Source organism: Cebidichthys violaceus, unplaced genomic scaffold (genome assembly GCF_023349555.1).
Source record: "Cebidichthys violaceus isolate CVI_PGR_0920_01 unplaced genomic scaffold, fCebVio1.0.p SCAF_49, whole genome shotgun sequence".
Classification (NCBI taxonomy): Eukaryota; Metazoa; Chordata; class Actinopteri; order Perciformes; family Stichaeidae; genus Cebidichthys; species Cebidichthys violaceus.
The window spans coordinates 365,096-381,647 of NW_027176694.1; the positions used below are offsets into that span (position 1 = coordinate 365,096).

At 44.2% G+C, this 16,552-nt stretch overlaps 2 protein-coding genes across 4 annotated transcripts in view; one reads left to right on the forward strand and one right to left on the reverse strand.

Annotated features, from left to right (window-relative positions):
• usp45 (ubiquitin specific peptidase 45) overlaps positions 1–11,758 on the reverse strand; it is a 33,932-nt gene extending 22,174 nt beyond the window's left edge. For all 3 annotated transcript variants that reach the window (XM_068730014.1, XM_068730013.1, XM_068730012.1), the window contains exons 1-6: positions 11,478–11,758; positions 10,356–10,466; positions 9,711–9,880; positions 8,957–9,057; positions 8,426–8,526; positions 99–250 (exon numbers count right to left, since the gene is read on the reverse strand). In XM_068730014.1, the coding sequence (XP_068586115.1) occupies positions 99–250; positions 8,426–8,526; positions 8,957–9,057; positions 9,711–9,880; positions 10,356–10,458 (627 nt within the window). In that variant the 5' untranslated portion in view covers positions 10,459–10,466; positions 11,478–11,758. The remainder of the gene's footprint in view (positions 1–98; positions 251–8,425; positions 8,527–8,956; positions 9,058–9,710; positions 9,881–10,355; positions 10,467–11,477) is intronic.
• Positions 11,759–12,451: 693 nt separating this feature from the next.
• tstd3 (thiosulfate sulfurtransferase like domain containing 3) lies at positions 12,452–14,550 on the forward strand. The gene is made up of 4 exons (XM_068730080.1): positions 12,452–12,736; positions 12,893–13,060; positions 13,427–13,586; positions 13,970–14,550. The coding sequence occupies exons 1-4, from the start codon at positions 12,601–12,603 to the stop codon at positions 14,025–14,027; spliced, it is 522 nt and encodes a 173-aa protein (XP_068586181.1). The 5' UTR covers positions 12,452–12,600; the 3' UTR covers positions 14,028–14,550.
• The last annotated feature ends 2,002 nt before the right edge of the window (positions 14,551–16,552 follow it).

The window sequence follows — 16,552 nt, forward strand, 5'->3', positions numbered from 1 at the left end:
CTGTTACTTCCTACGGTATTTATTCCGTCTAAATCGCGTAATACAACGGCACCATATTTCACGTAGGTTTCTTCCCTGATACTCGTCGCTATACCAACCTGCATGACAGCGTTGAAGAAGCAGGTGTTACCGAGGTTATTTATGCCTTTGACGGGGACCAAGGTGCTGTTGGCGGCTGGACTCTTGCCTTTCGGCGAGTCGGTATGTTCCGACGGTTCCTCTTGCAGCTTGATGATCTTGGGTGACGCTCCTGGAACCGAGAAAAACAAACCAAGTGAGTGATGCACAGTAGTAGAAACTTTAAAAACCAACGTCTACAAGCCTGGAAATTACGAACACATAATGGAGCTACGCTGTGTGGGCTGTCTTTGAAATACACTAAAGATTCGGTTTCTAAACCCCGATCTGGCTTTTATTTGGAGATTATTTTTGGATAATAAGACCTGGCGGCCAAGTTTAAAGATTGATCTGAGATGGTGGCTGAGTTGGCAATTTGTTTGAGATTGAGGGTAGACGTCGGCCTCCCTTCAATTGCGATTGCGGCGGGATACAGAATGAAAAATCGGGCTTAGCCTTGAAGCGAGACTGGGGCTGGGAGCAGGGCGCTGGGATGGCAGCTGGAAGGAAAGCTGGGTCATTTGGGAAAGCAGATGACAGCTGTAGAAGTTTCCGCTGGTTAGTGAGGAAGGGGTGGGGGCAGGGGGTGAGAGAGAGAGAGAGAGAGAGAGAGAGAGAGAGAGAGAGAGAGAGAGAGAGAGAGATGGCTCTCCAGAGCCAGCTGTTACTGCCGATCACCAATGAAAACTAACCTTAAAACAGAAACTCAGACACAGATGGTTAGAATCTGACAGTGACACGGTCGGTAGTGTAGCTGTGCGAGCTGAAGGCGTGCCAGCAGCTGACAAAAAAAAAAAAAAAAAAAACACGCCACGATGACTCAATAGCAACGACTGTGTTACTGACACGTGCTAGTAGTTAAGGATTTGCTGAGTTGAGGTGAATGATGTGTAACGGGCCAAAAGCATCATCTCTCAGCAACTTTAAAACTAGGTTGAAGCCGCTGTTTTGGGTCAAACAACCCTTTGCTGCCAATTCTCTCTCACTATTCAACAGATAATGGATATTTCACATTTTCCTAAACTTTGCCTTGTTACCCCAAGTGTAATAGTCAGTAGAGATAAAAAGTTTAAAAAAAGCTCTGAGCAGTAGATGTGCAATAAATGAAATTTTTTTTGCAACTGAGCCATTTAATATGAAGAACGTGCTGATAGAGAGTCTTGTTCTAATAATCACACTGTGAGCCTACACATTCACATAGTTAGAAAAAACAACCACCCATAATATACAATGTAGAACCAAATACTGCTGAAACAGTACTACCAATTTCAGCCGTAAAAGTCTCTCACGCAGGTTTGACAAAATACGGATCATTTATTAAAGGGTTCCCAAATGTAACGTTCATTTACAGACTATTGCACTTTTGATAATTACGAGACTTCTCACCTCTTTCTCTGTAAAATTGGTCGCTGCAGTTGGGAGGAGATGTCCGTGTGTGAAGAACACGCTATAACACGGTGACACTTCGCTCAGAGAGAATGAAGAAGCGGAGGTGGTGCTGATGGATTTACGGTTACCGGGGTGGGGGGGACGAGTGAAGCGATGAATGCGAGATAAGTTAGAAGGTGCTAATTGAGGCAGAGAGGTGTTCGCTCAATGCGGTGTTGGAGAAGTTTGACGGATTCAGAAGATCCCGGCCGTTTAGCCTCGTGCAGGATATCATGGGCTTCACAGTAGAGCGCTACACGGTCCCTCTGCTCTCTAAGGCACAACACACAGGAACCTCCTGGTATCTACAGGGACGTCGTCAGGATGGCTGCAGAAAACACTTGATTGATATTAACCTGGTAGGTTAGAATGAATTTGATTAGGAATGAAACATTGTGGAAGTATTCTTATTATTACTTTAAGCAATATTGTTCACAGTAAAAGGTTTCTTGTTATATATATATATATATATATATATATATATATATATATATATATATATATATATATATAATGGTTGAAATAAATGTTCATGTTTTAGCACATTAAATAGAAATTTTGATTTAGATTGATTTTCTACCTTTAGAAAGGGCGAAGATGGAAATCAACTCGCAAAGATTTAAAAGCTTCTTCAGATTTAAAGAAGGTTCTATATGCTAAGTTGACAAACATGCCCTTAAATAGCCCTGGGAACTGACTGGTGGCCTTTTTTTTTTTATTTTCTTTTTTTTAGATGGAACGGAACAGGATGAAACAAAACCATATGGTTGACTGATGCTTCACTGTGTCATTGGAGCGCTGACCAAAGTGGAGACCGGTTCACGCCAGTCGCTCGGCGACGCGTCGGCCGTCAGTTCGTAGCTCCGTGTCACCGGCTTCCATTGACAATCTCACACGAGCATCTTTGAAGACACCCACAGGAGGAGATTGCAACGCACAACATATTACCAAAAGGGAGGAAGAATATTGTCCATGTTGATTAGAAAATGATTGCTGTAGAATTACAAAGTGCTGTCATTTGCTTACAGAATTCAAAGGCTTTTGTAGTAAATAGATACGACAAGCTCCTTGTGTTGTAAGCGGATAACAGGACGTGTCGGTGCAAAATGGCAATTTTGTTACAGGGACCGACGGCAGCGCCTCAGGGTCTACAGGCTGTAGAGAAATCAACTAAATGCTGGGAAACACAAAAAGAGTTCGGTCCATGAGCACTTCACCCGTACGAGCCAGTCAAGAGAGCAGGCCGGCGGCGAGGTCGCTGGCCTGAACCCGCTAATATCCAATCTTAGGAAATTCAATTGAACCGTAAACCATCACGATCACCCGAATCACCTGCACCTTTACTCTCTCCGCTCTTTTCCCTCAACACACAATGGCTTTGCCCTTGAACACATTCAATTCACAGCACCGCTCCTTGTGCAACACGTGCACTGAAGAAGCTATTCAACCGGCAGCCGTAGTAACTCCGCCGCTGGCCGCTGGCCCCGCGGGCTTCTCCTCTTCAAGGCCAACGACATCAGCGGAATGTGAACCGTGGGCTTTTCACTCGTGGCAATTTGCATTTTATACACAATCACATCCCACTTAAAGGAAGGGGGGCATCTTCGCTGTTGAAACAGATTTGAGAAGAGCCGCACTTACTTGAACACATAAGCACGCATATACAGTCTCTTTCAGGTCTGCTGCATTGTTGTGTTTCTCTTGGCTGCACCAACTGTGGTGTTTGAAATTGACATTGCTTTATGTGAAAAACACGCAACACCGATGATAAATGAGGAGAGCGTTTGTGTCTAAGAAGGGGGCGAGGTTCAGCTTGTCGGGACGACGCGCTTCTGTGGCGCTCCACCCAGTGGTGCTAAAAGCATCTGGCCCTCTGCGCCGGCAACATCTGGAGGCCTATTTCCAAACGTCAATAGGCGGCCATAAGGGAGCTCCCATATGTCGGCACACACAATGCATGGCAAACAAGTGGAGGTGGGGAAAGACGGCAGCCCTGATCAGGGAAACAAACTGTGCTTCTCTGTATTTGGTGTGAGACCGAGAAGGTGTGAAGAGATGTGCTCACGCAAGTGTGAACGACTGAGCAAAAGAGAAAGTAATTGAGAAAGAGAGAGAGAGAGAGAGAGAGATGTGTGTACATGTGTGCGACTACTTGTGGTGTTTTTGAGACGATCCGCAAAAAAAAAAAAAAAAAAAAGAAGAAGAAGAAAAAAATCAACAGACTTAATGCAACTTGAGTGTAAGGGCCGTGACTGGGACTTCAGCTGAAGAGGGAGCAGAGGAATGAGGAAACTAACTGGGCGGAATGGGGATGCCGATGGACACACTCTGCATCTGGGACCGTCACCCAAGGTAAACAATGTTCAGGGAGCCATCTGGTTGAGACTGGGGAGAAGGGGGGGGGGGGGCAGAATCAGTGGGATGGGAGGGGGGGCAGTGGGTGGAGGGAACGGTTGCAACGAGCACAAGCATATGGAAAAGCAGATTTTTCCTCTCCCTGCAGCAGTCGGCGAAGGCGAATGTCACAGCATGCGCTGCGTCCACGCTTGACTGTGCCGCATTCGGCACCACCACCTGGCCCTCCTTGCTCAGCCACCGAGTGTGGGCAGCAGCGCCACTGTGGAGCCCTTTCCCCAGGGCAGCGGAAAGCGTCGCGGTGCTCGGGATCGTCCACATGCACGCATGTACACCAACACCTCCCGCACTCCCTGCTCTTTTTCACACAAGGGACCCACAAAAGGCCCTCGTTTACTTTTACCGAAAACAGCAGCGGAGTCCTCGCAAAAAGAAAAAAAAAAAGAAAAGAGACGAGACACAAAAGCGTCACTGAAACTCTTTCGAAAAGCACAATGTTGTGCCGCGCATGTGCTCGCATTGTTGTCGAGCTGAAACAAGGCCAACACCAGGCCCTGTGTAAGACAAATCAAGCTCATGAAAAGATGCCATAAACTAAGCATATTCTTTTCAAGTTTCTTTTACACCAACATTTGCTGCTCTCTCAAATTTACACGTGCACAGGACTTAAGTCGATGCCCCTTTTTTTTTTTTTCCTTTTTCAAAATCTCACAGACACTTTGTTGTTATAATAAAGCAAAAAATAAAAGCCTGTAAAAAAAAAAAAGTATTTTCCATTTTGAGAGGCTTTTTCATAGTCTGATCTGATTCACAGTTGGGCTGAGAGGCCGTCAAATCCCATGGCCAGTGGGCTTCATGCCTCCTCCATGTTCTCACACACACACACACACACACACACACACACACACACACTCTGCAGCAGTGTGGAGGTTCAAGGCCAGCTCCCTTCATGCAGAGCAGGCAGTCAAGAGGAAGGCCAGGCAACACCAAATGTCTTATTAATTCACTAATTTGTTGTGACTGCAGGGCACGAAAAGCCTGTTTCTTTGCCATCTGAGGCCAAAAAGAACCCAGTGCCATGTTACTTACAGACACACACACACACACACACACACACACACACACACACACACACACACACACACACAGCTTTTGCTACCCACTATCTGGCCTACTTTCATGTGCGGTGGTGGGAATAAAGACAGGATCACCCTTGATTACCTCCATGAAAGCACCACCAGGGGACAAGCATCTTGCTGGCTACTGACTCGGCTGAGCTAAACTGACAGTAAGCCAAAAAGACTATACGGTTTCCAAAGATCAACAGCCAGAGGCAAGAAAACCAGGTGAGTAAAGGTGCAGCAACACTAGATCATCGACTTCACTCAACGTCTCTCAGACGAGGACGAGTCAATGGAGACATCGATCTCGGGGAAGTGAGCGCAGGAGTAATCTGAATATCTGGCAATGCAGCCATATGAAGGTAAATATCCCTCATATGAGCATATGATAACCTTCACACCATGACAGCACTCCACACAAAAAATAAAACAGTCGTACTGCTGAGACAAACACGTCTAAAATAAGTATGACCTTCACAACTGTTACGACAGAGTAGAGTCAAACACAGATAAATATAGAGGCCACAGGTGGAATAAGGAATAAATATATTGAAATCTTGGTATTCTGTTTTTTTTTATTGTTTTCAATATATATATATATATACACACACACACACACACACACACACACACACACACACACACGTATATATATATATATATATATATATATATATATATTTGTATAATACATTGAGAACACATGTATAACCCATCTTTCAAATGTGTTTGAAAGATGGGCCAGACCCTTTGTTAAATATAGATAGATATAGACATATATATAGATATAGATATAGATATAGCCTTGGCTTCAAAATATTGTCCAAACACAATGTCACGTTTCTATAGACTACATCTGAATGAATGAATTCAAATAGACCCGGAGTTTAGCATCAAGATAAATCATTTTTTACAAGATTTTAGCTAAGTTGACGTATTGCTATAAAAAAATGAAAAAAAACACAGTATGGTAATATATGCCAGTAATATAGCGATTGATAACAATTGCTGCCATAAAACAAGACAGATTTGACAGATTCCAATGAGAGACGAGCTCCGGTGCCTATTCAGAACCAACGTTTTAATTTGCTCCACAAAGACTCCCCAGCTGTTACAAGCTGGAGTCTAGCTCCCTGAGGTCAATTTGCTTTTTACTGGGACTCTGGTACTTGAGCTGAAAGCCTTGATGGTGAGAGAGCACAGTTAATCGACTTTCTTTCTACAACTGCGCTGTTGCTGTACAAAAATTATTATAGATTCTGAAAAAAATAAATCCTTGCTGGGATTCTTTTGTGCTTGGGGTCTATAGCAAAAGCCGTACAACAGCGGTTTCCTCTGAAAACATGGCCTTCATACTGAAAATGCAATTTCACAAGCTCCTCAACAGACAACAAGCGCCTATTTTGCTGCAACAATGGCTGCCTGCTTCTATATCCATTTGGCCGACCGGTGTGAAACAATCGGGTGGCGAAAAAAGGTGACAGGTAATTTAAAGAGGTAAAAAGGGGAAAGCTGGAGGCAGCAACTGTCCAGCTCAGAGGAGCCTTTCCCGCCCACGTGGACCCCTGGTTTGCACCATGTCAATATAAGACACACACAAATTGCTCATCCGCAGTCTTCTCTGTTCATCTGGTTCAAAGAACTGGTGCGCTACGCAAGGGGTTGTTCGGAAACTACGTTATTGTGATGGAGAAACAGCATCGCTGAAAGAACAACGCGGGAATTTAAATGAAGAGTGACTCAACGGAATATGCTTGTAAAGAGCAGTGGTCATGGAGGTGGAAATTGGAAACTAGAAATGTGTACATTTGTGAACCAACTGTACAGTTTCTCTAATGTATAAATACTTCTGTTCATTCCTTGTACTGTGTGAGGTCCTGTCTGTTCCTAAAACTACACGGGCCCTCACTCAAAAATCTAATCTGCCTCAGGTATGTAATGTACTCTGCAAATTAAAGTTATCCAGGTTCTGTTCCTGCGAGAGCTTGTTGCTCTCTTTTGCAAAAGAATACACAAGAGTTCCACTAATGGCAATTCTAACTGAGACACAAAACCATTTGTAGCGGCAATACAAAACATATGACGCAGAGAAAGAGAGGAAAATAGCGTTTGTGAATTTTCCAACGTTCCTCGTTGTGTAGCCGCCGAGAGTTAGTGCGCTCCAGCTGTTTCGGATCCAGTCGCTGCGACTTGTTGAGGACCCTGTGCTCCCACTAGTGCAGCACACAGGCCCAGAGGTGGTGAGACACACAGCGGCTCGGCGGAGGGAGCGCGGGACGCGAAACGGATAGCGATGGAGAGACAAAGAACGACGGGGCAGTGGCTGAACCCCCGCGCAGCTGCTCTTGTTCTTCAGGGAACCCAGCCGGGAAGCATCGCTCGAGCGCCTAATTCCGCTAATGTGTGCAGTCATGCGATGTTGTAGGGGGGGGGGGGGGGGCCACACACCAATCCCGCACACCAATCCCGCAATTCTGAAGCTGTGGCTGAGGGACTGATGGATGGGTGGGGGGGGGACCAGCCTGATTGGGCCCGGTTTTGCTGGCACTCTGGCCACTGGGCTAAGCTGAGGCGGTCAGTGAGACCGAAAGTGGTGACAATGCCCACCACCCTGAGAGGCCTCTCTGCATGCCAGCACTAAGTAGGAGAGGTACAGGGAGGCAGGAACAGAAGGTGTTTGAGGGGGGGGGGGGGGGGGGGGGTAATATCTATATGGTTGACTGACTGGGCAAGGAGGGCTCATGTGGCAGTCAGGGAAAGACTGGGAAAATCCTCTAAATCAAGCAATATGCATTATGAAATATATATATTTCAATGTCAAGGATACATTCTAATTAGAAGGCATGAAAAAAAAGGCTAAGCAGCTAAGTAAATCACAGGTGAAGTAGCTGCATTCCTAAGAAATAATGCACCTGACACAGAGGGGTCTCACTGCAGTGTTGCCTCATAAGGCACCCAGGCCGTCTCTGCACCGACCACAGGTGAAACACAAAGATTCAGACGACCACCGCCACCAGGGGGAGCAGCTGTACTGCAGTCAATTTTGAACCTGTGTGACCAGGTAAATCATTTCATCTGTATTACAGGCCACTTTGTTCCAACAGTCACGGCTCTTGTCGTGTGATACACAGCCGTGGTGTTATTGTGCCGGGTGCATCCGGTGCATTTGTTTGCTGCCGACACTAAGACATTAGGCACGTGAAACCCTGTTTGAGGTTCACTTGTGTCTGTGTTAAAAGTCAATCATTTTCCGCTATGAATGACGATGCTGCTAAATTAAAAGGAATGTTTCTATAAAACTCCAAATGAACTGACTTCAGCCTCCTTGAAACGGCAGTGAAGATGCACGTGTTTTTTCCCCATCAGTAGTGTATAGACCTTCAAGATGTTGCCAAACACCTTACCTGATGTTGCCTTGACAGAGTGCTTTTGTAAAAAGTCCAGGGTCTGAGCCAAAGCCTTCTTGTTGCAGTGTGTGGAGAGCTCCTCATTGCATTCAAAACACCTGTTACAAAGAGACAGGGCCGTGGGCAGACACACAACAGCTTTAAGTCACCACGGAATTCAAAAACTGAAACGAGAAATAAAACATATTTTTAGAGCTGAATTACTTGTCTGAAGTGGAGAACCATTTATACACACTATCAAATAGAATAATGAAATTGTGTAAAATAATACACAATGGTCTAGAAACTGAAACTGCCGTGTAAACTGTGGCAGCCAAGATCAGGCGGAGTTTTAGACAACACACACCAACACACACCTACAGCTTATGACACGCGTCACTCAAGACGCCCACGCCTATTGATTTCTATGTCAGCCCACACATCTCGACATGTGTCACGGCAGAGTTGACACACACACACACATTGGTATATGTGGCGTGCAATCTGGGCTTTTCATTGCGGTTCACAATAAATGCAGAGGTTTCTCACCAGGCCTTCCACGTGCTCAAGCTGATGGTGATGCAGTGAGACTCTGGATGGAAAGCTTGGTGGTGCCTGACGGCGTGCTGGATCCCTGACTGGTTACAGCCCTGAAACGTAGTCCATTTAAATGTGTTTGGTTAAGAGTCTTTGTGAACAAGCGCGACATATCACAACAACGCACAAGCCCGCGTTCCAAGACCACGGCTCTTTTCCAGCTCAATGAAGCCAAATTTGCATATGAATATATGGAATATAAAAATATCTTTAAGCCTTTTGGCGATATACAATACACTGCATATGTACATATGTATGCATTTAACTACTAAATAGATTTACAAAGGCATCTGTCTAATTAGAACAACAATTTTGAGTCAATAATGTTTTTAAATAGTCCAAATTTGACTGTAACCATTATGTATGCGCTGTTGGAAAAAAATTATTTAAATGTAGAAAATAAAGATTTAATTCTTCTAATTAAAGAAACTATAAGATAACAGGTGTGCCTTTTATTTCTGGTGCAATAATTCACTAGTCAACAATTTATTGTAATGTGGGTTAAATTCAAAACACACAGAACTGAACTGTCCCTGCTCCCTTTTACAAATGCACAAAAGTGAATAAACATAAAAGAATCAAAAAGGACCATGATATTAAGGGTTAATGGTGATGATGTCCCTCTGTTTACTAGCATTTTGAATATTAACACACTTATAATATCAAGTGTGTTTGCACTGTAAAAATAATTAAAAACAATCCCTACCTGAAAGCCACACTTTAAGCACACCAGGATGTCATGGGATGCTGCTGGCTCTCCATCGATCATGGTCCTCTCCTTCAAGCACTCGGAGCACACCAACCACACGCTGGAGACCACCGATTTCTTCACCGAGCTCAGGTCCACCGCTTTACCCACATGCTGGCAGGTCAACCCTGATTAAACAGAAAAGATGCTTTCACCGACCAATCGACCTTCCAATCACTTTCAGGGACCAATTCAGGCTTCCGGGTCATTATGTCTTCAAAGGGAGACGATGTGCTCAGCACCTGATGTTAATTGGAACATCCCCACAAAATAGAAGCATATACTATCCATTGTAAGATAAATTCCCCTTTATGGATATTTCACTAGTAACAAAATAGACAAAAATTTACAAAATGTTCACTGTTTAGTTCAAACCAATGCAGTTATTTCAATACTGGAAACAGTCAAGGGAAGTGGATGCATGTCATTTGTAAATTACTAAATGAACATTTTTACAAAAAGTACTATGATGTGTCATAGATAAGAACCCTGCTTTGGTAGTATAACTAAATATGTAATCCCACTCACTATCCACTATGCTAGCATTCAAATCAACACTCACAGACCCAACTTTAACAGTCTGGTGTTGCTTCAGTGACTCACCGCTGACTTCGTCTGAGGACTCCTCATCTCGAGGTTTTCTCGGTTTATTAGTCCGCTTAGTCATATCGGCGGCTTTCAAAGAGAAGGGGTCCTTTAGCCGCATCTGGAGCTCTTGAGTAGGAAGAGGAGGAGGACAAACATAGGACTTACTATACAAGGTTAAACTACTTCTACAGAGATGCATGAATGATGCAAACGCCTGCACTCGACTGTAACTGCCCTGATCATTTTAACTTCTGTCGCACACAAACCAGCTACAGTGCAGTGCGTGAGTATCTGTACAGTAACCTACTACAGTGGATCTAAAAAAGAATCTGTGAGCCATCCTTAAGCAATAGTTTGAAGATATTTACATTTGCACCACATGAACTCTGAGTTTGTTTCATACATAGTCCTCACTTTAAGAAAAGCTATATTTGCCCGAAGCATTCATTTGAATTTGAATGACTGGCTTAGGTATACATCCTAAAGACATCAGCCCATACTTGGTCTCTTCACTGGGACATTAGGCCTGTGCTGCTGCTGCTGCTGCTGCTGCCACGTTCAATTCTTGCTCGTTTTAGGGGGATTTACACCTTCAGTCTAGTCTTTAGCAGGTGAAACACAGCTCAGGTGGACTAAGATCAGGGGAATGACTTAACTTAGCCTTTCTAGAATATTCCACTGTTTGGATCTTATAATTCATGGTGGCTCGTAGGTTGAAGATGATTATCCTACTGCATGTTGTCATGTTTCAAACACGCTCTGTATAAATCTGACCGCCCTCAAGCGTCTTTACAGCTGAAAGTCACTTATCCCCAGTCACACTGACGTTACCATGTTCAAACCATTCCACAGGAGCACCGAGCCAAAACAACAGATGATGTGTGACTGTCCATATGCTTACGGACTGCATAGTATGTCGACGAGAATAAATATAGCCAGCCAAATAAAAAGGTGGTACTATTATGAAAGATAACTATTCAGTATTGTGCAATAACACGGTTAGGAAGCCTCAACCTGCCCCGAAAATCCAACTTAGGTAAGCATAAGAGGCATATATGTCGAATATCAAATATATTTTACCATCGAATGATCAGCTGTTCTACAGTTCGACTGGGCGAAAAGGCAGTATGAACTCACCTCTTTATTTTAGCTCCTATGTTGACTGTGTTAGCTAACCTGAAGCCAACAGTGAGATGTCAACTCTTCCTGGCTAGCAAACAGGCTAGCTACATTAGCTTGTCAGGATAAATAAAACATTAACGTGTGTGTTTTATCCAACAATCCGCGGAGATATTAAGGCATGTCAAAGCAAAGTACAGTGTACCGACAATAACAGCCCAATTAGCTTAATAATTGCTCGTTTTTGCCTTCGATTTTCAATTATTTTGTCGAGCTTTCGGTAGCATCAACTAGCAAACTAGTCAACATGTGACGCACTACGGTGGCTCAGTTTGGCCCAAAGCTGCATTCACGTACAATGGGAAATCTCCCCAAAAAGGCAAAGCGTCACAGGATCTGTGAAAGAGCTTTTCTACGTTTTATAACACACATGGTACTACAGAGAACAATTTATGTTTTATTTATAGAGAACGGTAGTGAACACATTAAGGTGCCCTACTGTGTCATATTATAAATGCAAACTTAATAACTGTATGTAATGTGGCCTCAAGTCTTTATTTTTATGTGACGTGAAATTAGTGGTATCATCAACATGTATCATTTTCAAATTCAATCATTTATGGTCAGCATTCATTTAGATGGTGTAAATTTAGTTTTGACAACAAATAGATATAACTGAGCTGAGATCATAACAGGGGATGTTATCAATACATTTTAGTGTGATTTGTTTATTCAGCGTTCAGGATAGCTGTAGTAGCCCGAGGCGCAGCATACTACTACTACTAAATCACTGGTCAGATGTGGACAGACGTGTCATTATCTCTGTTCCGTCTTTCCCTTGAGCATGAATGCATCATATATTATGTCTTTGATCATTTTAGTTCATTAGTTATAACTACTTCGACCGGATAGCGCTTGACTTGCGTTTGCACTTGCTATGTAAGAAGTGAAAGGAGGGAGTAGTTTGTCCTTCTGGGGATCCATACGTCTGCGCATGCGCGGGTCAATGTTGGCAGGTTGAGTGTAAGCAGTGGGTATTTGTTCTAGTAACGTTAGTTGTCGCGCGTTGTATTATTGCGTACTTACGGGTTTATGTTGCTAAGTGTCAATATAGAGCGTAACACCGGGTGTAACTAATCCCATGGCTCTCAGAAGGTGTTGGCGGTTAGCAGGGGTCGCTCCGCGGCTGTTATGGAACAGTACCGTCCTGCCTGGAGCTTCCGTCCCGGGACGATCCTCTGCGTCCAACCTTATCAACTCTCACCACGGTGGCAAAAGTGAGCTTTACATGTAACGTTAGCGTTGTCTTACCTTTGCAGCGCTGCTGCCCATGTGTGGGCAATGTCAGTGTGAATGTCAGCCGGGTGGCTCGTGACGCACTGTCACGATTCTGATCGACATGTAGCCTTTGACATGTCCGTTTTCGCCCTCAGCTACAGAGTTGCAGCTCCGCAGGTTCACTTCTGCGCCACCGAGCACGGGTGTGAGTTATGAGCAGATGAAGCAGCTCCTGGCGGGCCGGAAAGCTGTAGTTGTAGACGTCAGGGAGCCCTGGGAGCTCAGGGAGTACGGCTTCATCCCCGGGTCAATCAACGTTCCCCGTGAGTGTTGTTTTCCCTAAAATACATATCAACTTAGTTTTAGCTTGGCAGGGATGTAACGTCATGCCCAGCTGTTAAGACCAATATACAAATGTAGTACCCGAATAGTTTATGTTATGTGCGGGACATCAACAAATTTGGAAAACATGCTTCGATGTGACATCCCCGGTCAAGTAAAACATATTTCAACATGACACCTGCAGACAAGCTGCACAACTCTCCTCATGGTTAACGTTCCTTAGACAATCCTAATAAGTGTATCGAGATCACACCAGACCCATTAACGTTTTGTTTTCCCTAACAGCACAGATTTCTACAAGTTCTACTGGCCGCAACTGATCTGTCTGTGCTTCGTTGGCTTTGCAGTGGGACAGGTGAACACCGCCCTCCAGCTGGGTCCGGAAGAGTTCATCGAGAAGTATGGCGGCGAAATGCCCCAGCAGACGGATAACATTGTGTTCACCTGTCTGGCAGGGGTCAGGAGCAAGGCGGCGCTCAACACAGCCGCCTCGTTGGGATACAAAGAGTGAGACAAGTCTCCTTGGCGCATATCTGTCAAAATCATTGCTTCTCACGTCATCGTCAAGTCATGTATAGGAAGTGTCGGATAAGACTTCTTGTTATTGTGAGTTGTTAAAAGTGTTTATTTTCCCAGTCCGAGCCAAGGCTAGAGTACCATTACCCGTTTATGGCTGATGGTTATATCTGTTATATTTCATCATGAGACAGAATCACGTTTCACCAGCTTGAGATTATTGCAACTGTTGTTGCGCAACGCCAACCCATCATGCAGTGCCCTTTTGAGTGCTGCCACGTACCACATGCAGAGAGTTACTTAATAACAGTACACTCAAACACAAATTCAGTTTCATTTTGACTCGACTTTCTTTCTTCTTCCCTCTGTTGCAGTGTTCAGCATTACCCGGGCGGATGGCAAGACTGGGTGAAAAACGAACAGCAGAACTGATCCAGGGATGTCGAAACAAGAAAAAAAAAAAGCTATTTAATTTAAAGCGTTTAACCGAGATCAGAGTGGCGAGCGAGAGTGCGTAACAAAGGGGTCTTGTAAAGGGTTTTTAAAAATGTTCATTGACTCTTCTGTTGTTTTCCTCATCTGTGAATCCCAAAGACTGAAACCAGAGGGCTCAGCACACAACAAGTCACATGTCTGCTGCTAAAAAAAATACATTTAAAAGTACTGCAATCCTACTTGAAGTTCCTTGTAATTTAATTTCATCATAGAACTATTTATAAACCCTTTACAACTTCTAAAGAGACAAATATATATATAACCTGTGATTACTCTAAACCAAAATACAACTATCAATAGACAATAATTTCTACATTATCTATGCAAATGACTACTTTTGCTGTATATGATTGTGAGTTGAAATGAAGTGGTCCTTTGCCGACGCGTCACGTTGATGCTCATAGATGCATCTGCAGTTGTTGCCAACATCACTCAATAAATAAAAATATAGTTTTGATTATGTCATAGTTTGTGTTTTGTAATTCTTTTTTTTCGGGTCTCTTTTTAAAAACGCCATTTATTTGAATAACTTGTGATGTGGTTGCTTGCTGAGGTGACAGCTGCTGGGACTAAGATGATCTACGGTGTTGAAGGGCTGTGTCTAATAACCACTGTGTCTCAGTATGAATTTGCCACCCACCCTACAGGGAACATTAACAGCTTCCTCCGTCATCCACGATAATGAATGCGTTTGTTTTCAACGGAGAAGAATACCTCAACCACAGTATGTCGGCCGCTGCCGTGGACCTTGTTCCCTATGAACAGGGAACAGTTTGAACAAGCTGAACAGCTTCAGCTTGAGCTGAAAGTCCAAATCGGACACACACACACACACACACACACACACACACACACACACACACACGAGATTCTCGTGGTTAGTTTGATCAGGATTTCAAAGTGATTTACTAGATGCATGAGTAAATAATCTGGCTCAGAGGAGTTAATGCCATTTGTGTTCATATTATAAACAGTGTTCTCCCAGCAAGCAAGGGAATGTTTGGACATATTTATATGTAACTGTTGAAGCAGGTCTGTGAGTCTAAATCGTATAACTAGACCCTAGCATGTGGCCTCTTCAATTAGGAAAACACAAAAAGCAATAAATGACTCTGCAAAGAAGCACGTCCATGCCTTCTCAATCTTGTGTTCCCCCTTAGCGATTCTTAGCTGAATAAAACATTCGACATGGAAGGTGGGGTTGACTCAGCATTTGAAGTGAGGCCTCACAAATAGGCCTGCCGTAATAGCAAATACCACAGCGATGAGTGACGCTATTTGTTTGCCACATGAAAAGAGCTGGTCCGCTGGAGATGGATCGTTCACGTGACTGATTCCACATCTCCCCAAAAAGTCCCACGCTGCTGCAAGATCATGAGCTCAATGGAAAGGAATAGACGCCAGCTTAATCCACCGGGACAGGTTGTCACAGGAACACGAGATTAAAAAGCATTTCAAAAATGTGCTGAAAAAACTACATCTGGCTTTTAGACAGGTTATAATGTGTGTGTGTGTGTGTGTGTGTGGGTGTGTGTGTTTTCTATGGGGGGTTAATGTTGCTGGTATATGTTTACAGTAAATATTTAGGACAGTGCAGCGTTTACTGACCCCTGACCAAGTGACCCTGAAGGTGTCAATAAAGAATCGCCCCTGAACAGACGTGAGCACTGTTTTCTCCCCTCATATCACTGTGCCATGTCAACCATGAACTCCAGAATACCCCCTCCCTCCCTCTCCTTTTCTTCTGCCTCCTTATTTCCCCTCAGCAGCAGTTAATTTCATCTTCTCCCTTTTTTCCCTGATTGCTATGGTTTTAATATGTTGAAAACACATCAGACAAATAAGTGCTCATTTATGTCAAATCATGCTGGGGCTCTTTGTTCCTCTGCGGCCGCAGCCTCATCAGGTCACCCTCCAGCTTCGGCTCAGCATTCAATTAAAGTCCCTCGTCCCATCGGAGCAGATCACGTCAGTGCTGCACCTACTGGCTGCTGCCGGACCCTGTCTGCTGCCCAGAGCTGCAGTGGACAACGAGGTGGTGGATGTACAATAATCTCAGCAAAACCCATAATGGTTCTGATAAAAAAGGAAACTGATACATGATCGCATTCTGTGTTTTCCAGACCAGAAAAGAGACTAATGGGTGACGGTGTCAACCACTATAACAGCCAAGCTCTGCTCCTCACAAGCTGCTGGCAGATATCTGGTGGTCAGAGGTCAAGCCTGATTTGGAGCAGAGGTTCGACATTCCCCAGGTGTGGGCTCATGAACTGGGCTGTCTTTGACAGAGCTGGGGGTTTGGCTGGCAACGGGTAGTATAAAACCTCCGGCTGGGTTGCCAATCAGGGAGTGCGAACGAGGTGGAACAGTGAAGTGAAGTGCAGCAAACCGCAGACAGGCCCTGCTTGAGTATTTCCTTCATCTCCCATCAGAGAACCGGAGCGAACACGACCGCTGACGCC

Coding starts and splice junctions, on each gene's coding strand:
- tstd3 (XM_068730080.1), top strand. CDS start 12,601: ATGGCTCTCAGAAGGTGTTGGCGGTTAGCAGGGGTCGCTCCGCGGCTG. Junction 13,061..13,426: donor CGGGTCAATCAACGTTCCCC/GTGAGTGTTGTT, acceptor TTGGCTTTGCAG/TGGGACAGGTGAACACCGCC. Junction 13,587..13,969: donor GCCTCGTTGGGATACAAAGA/GTGAGACAAGTC, acceptor CCTCTGTTGCAG/TGTTCAGCATTACCCGGGCG.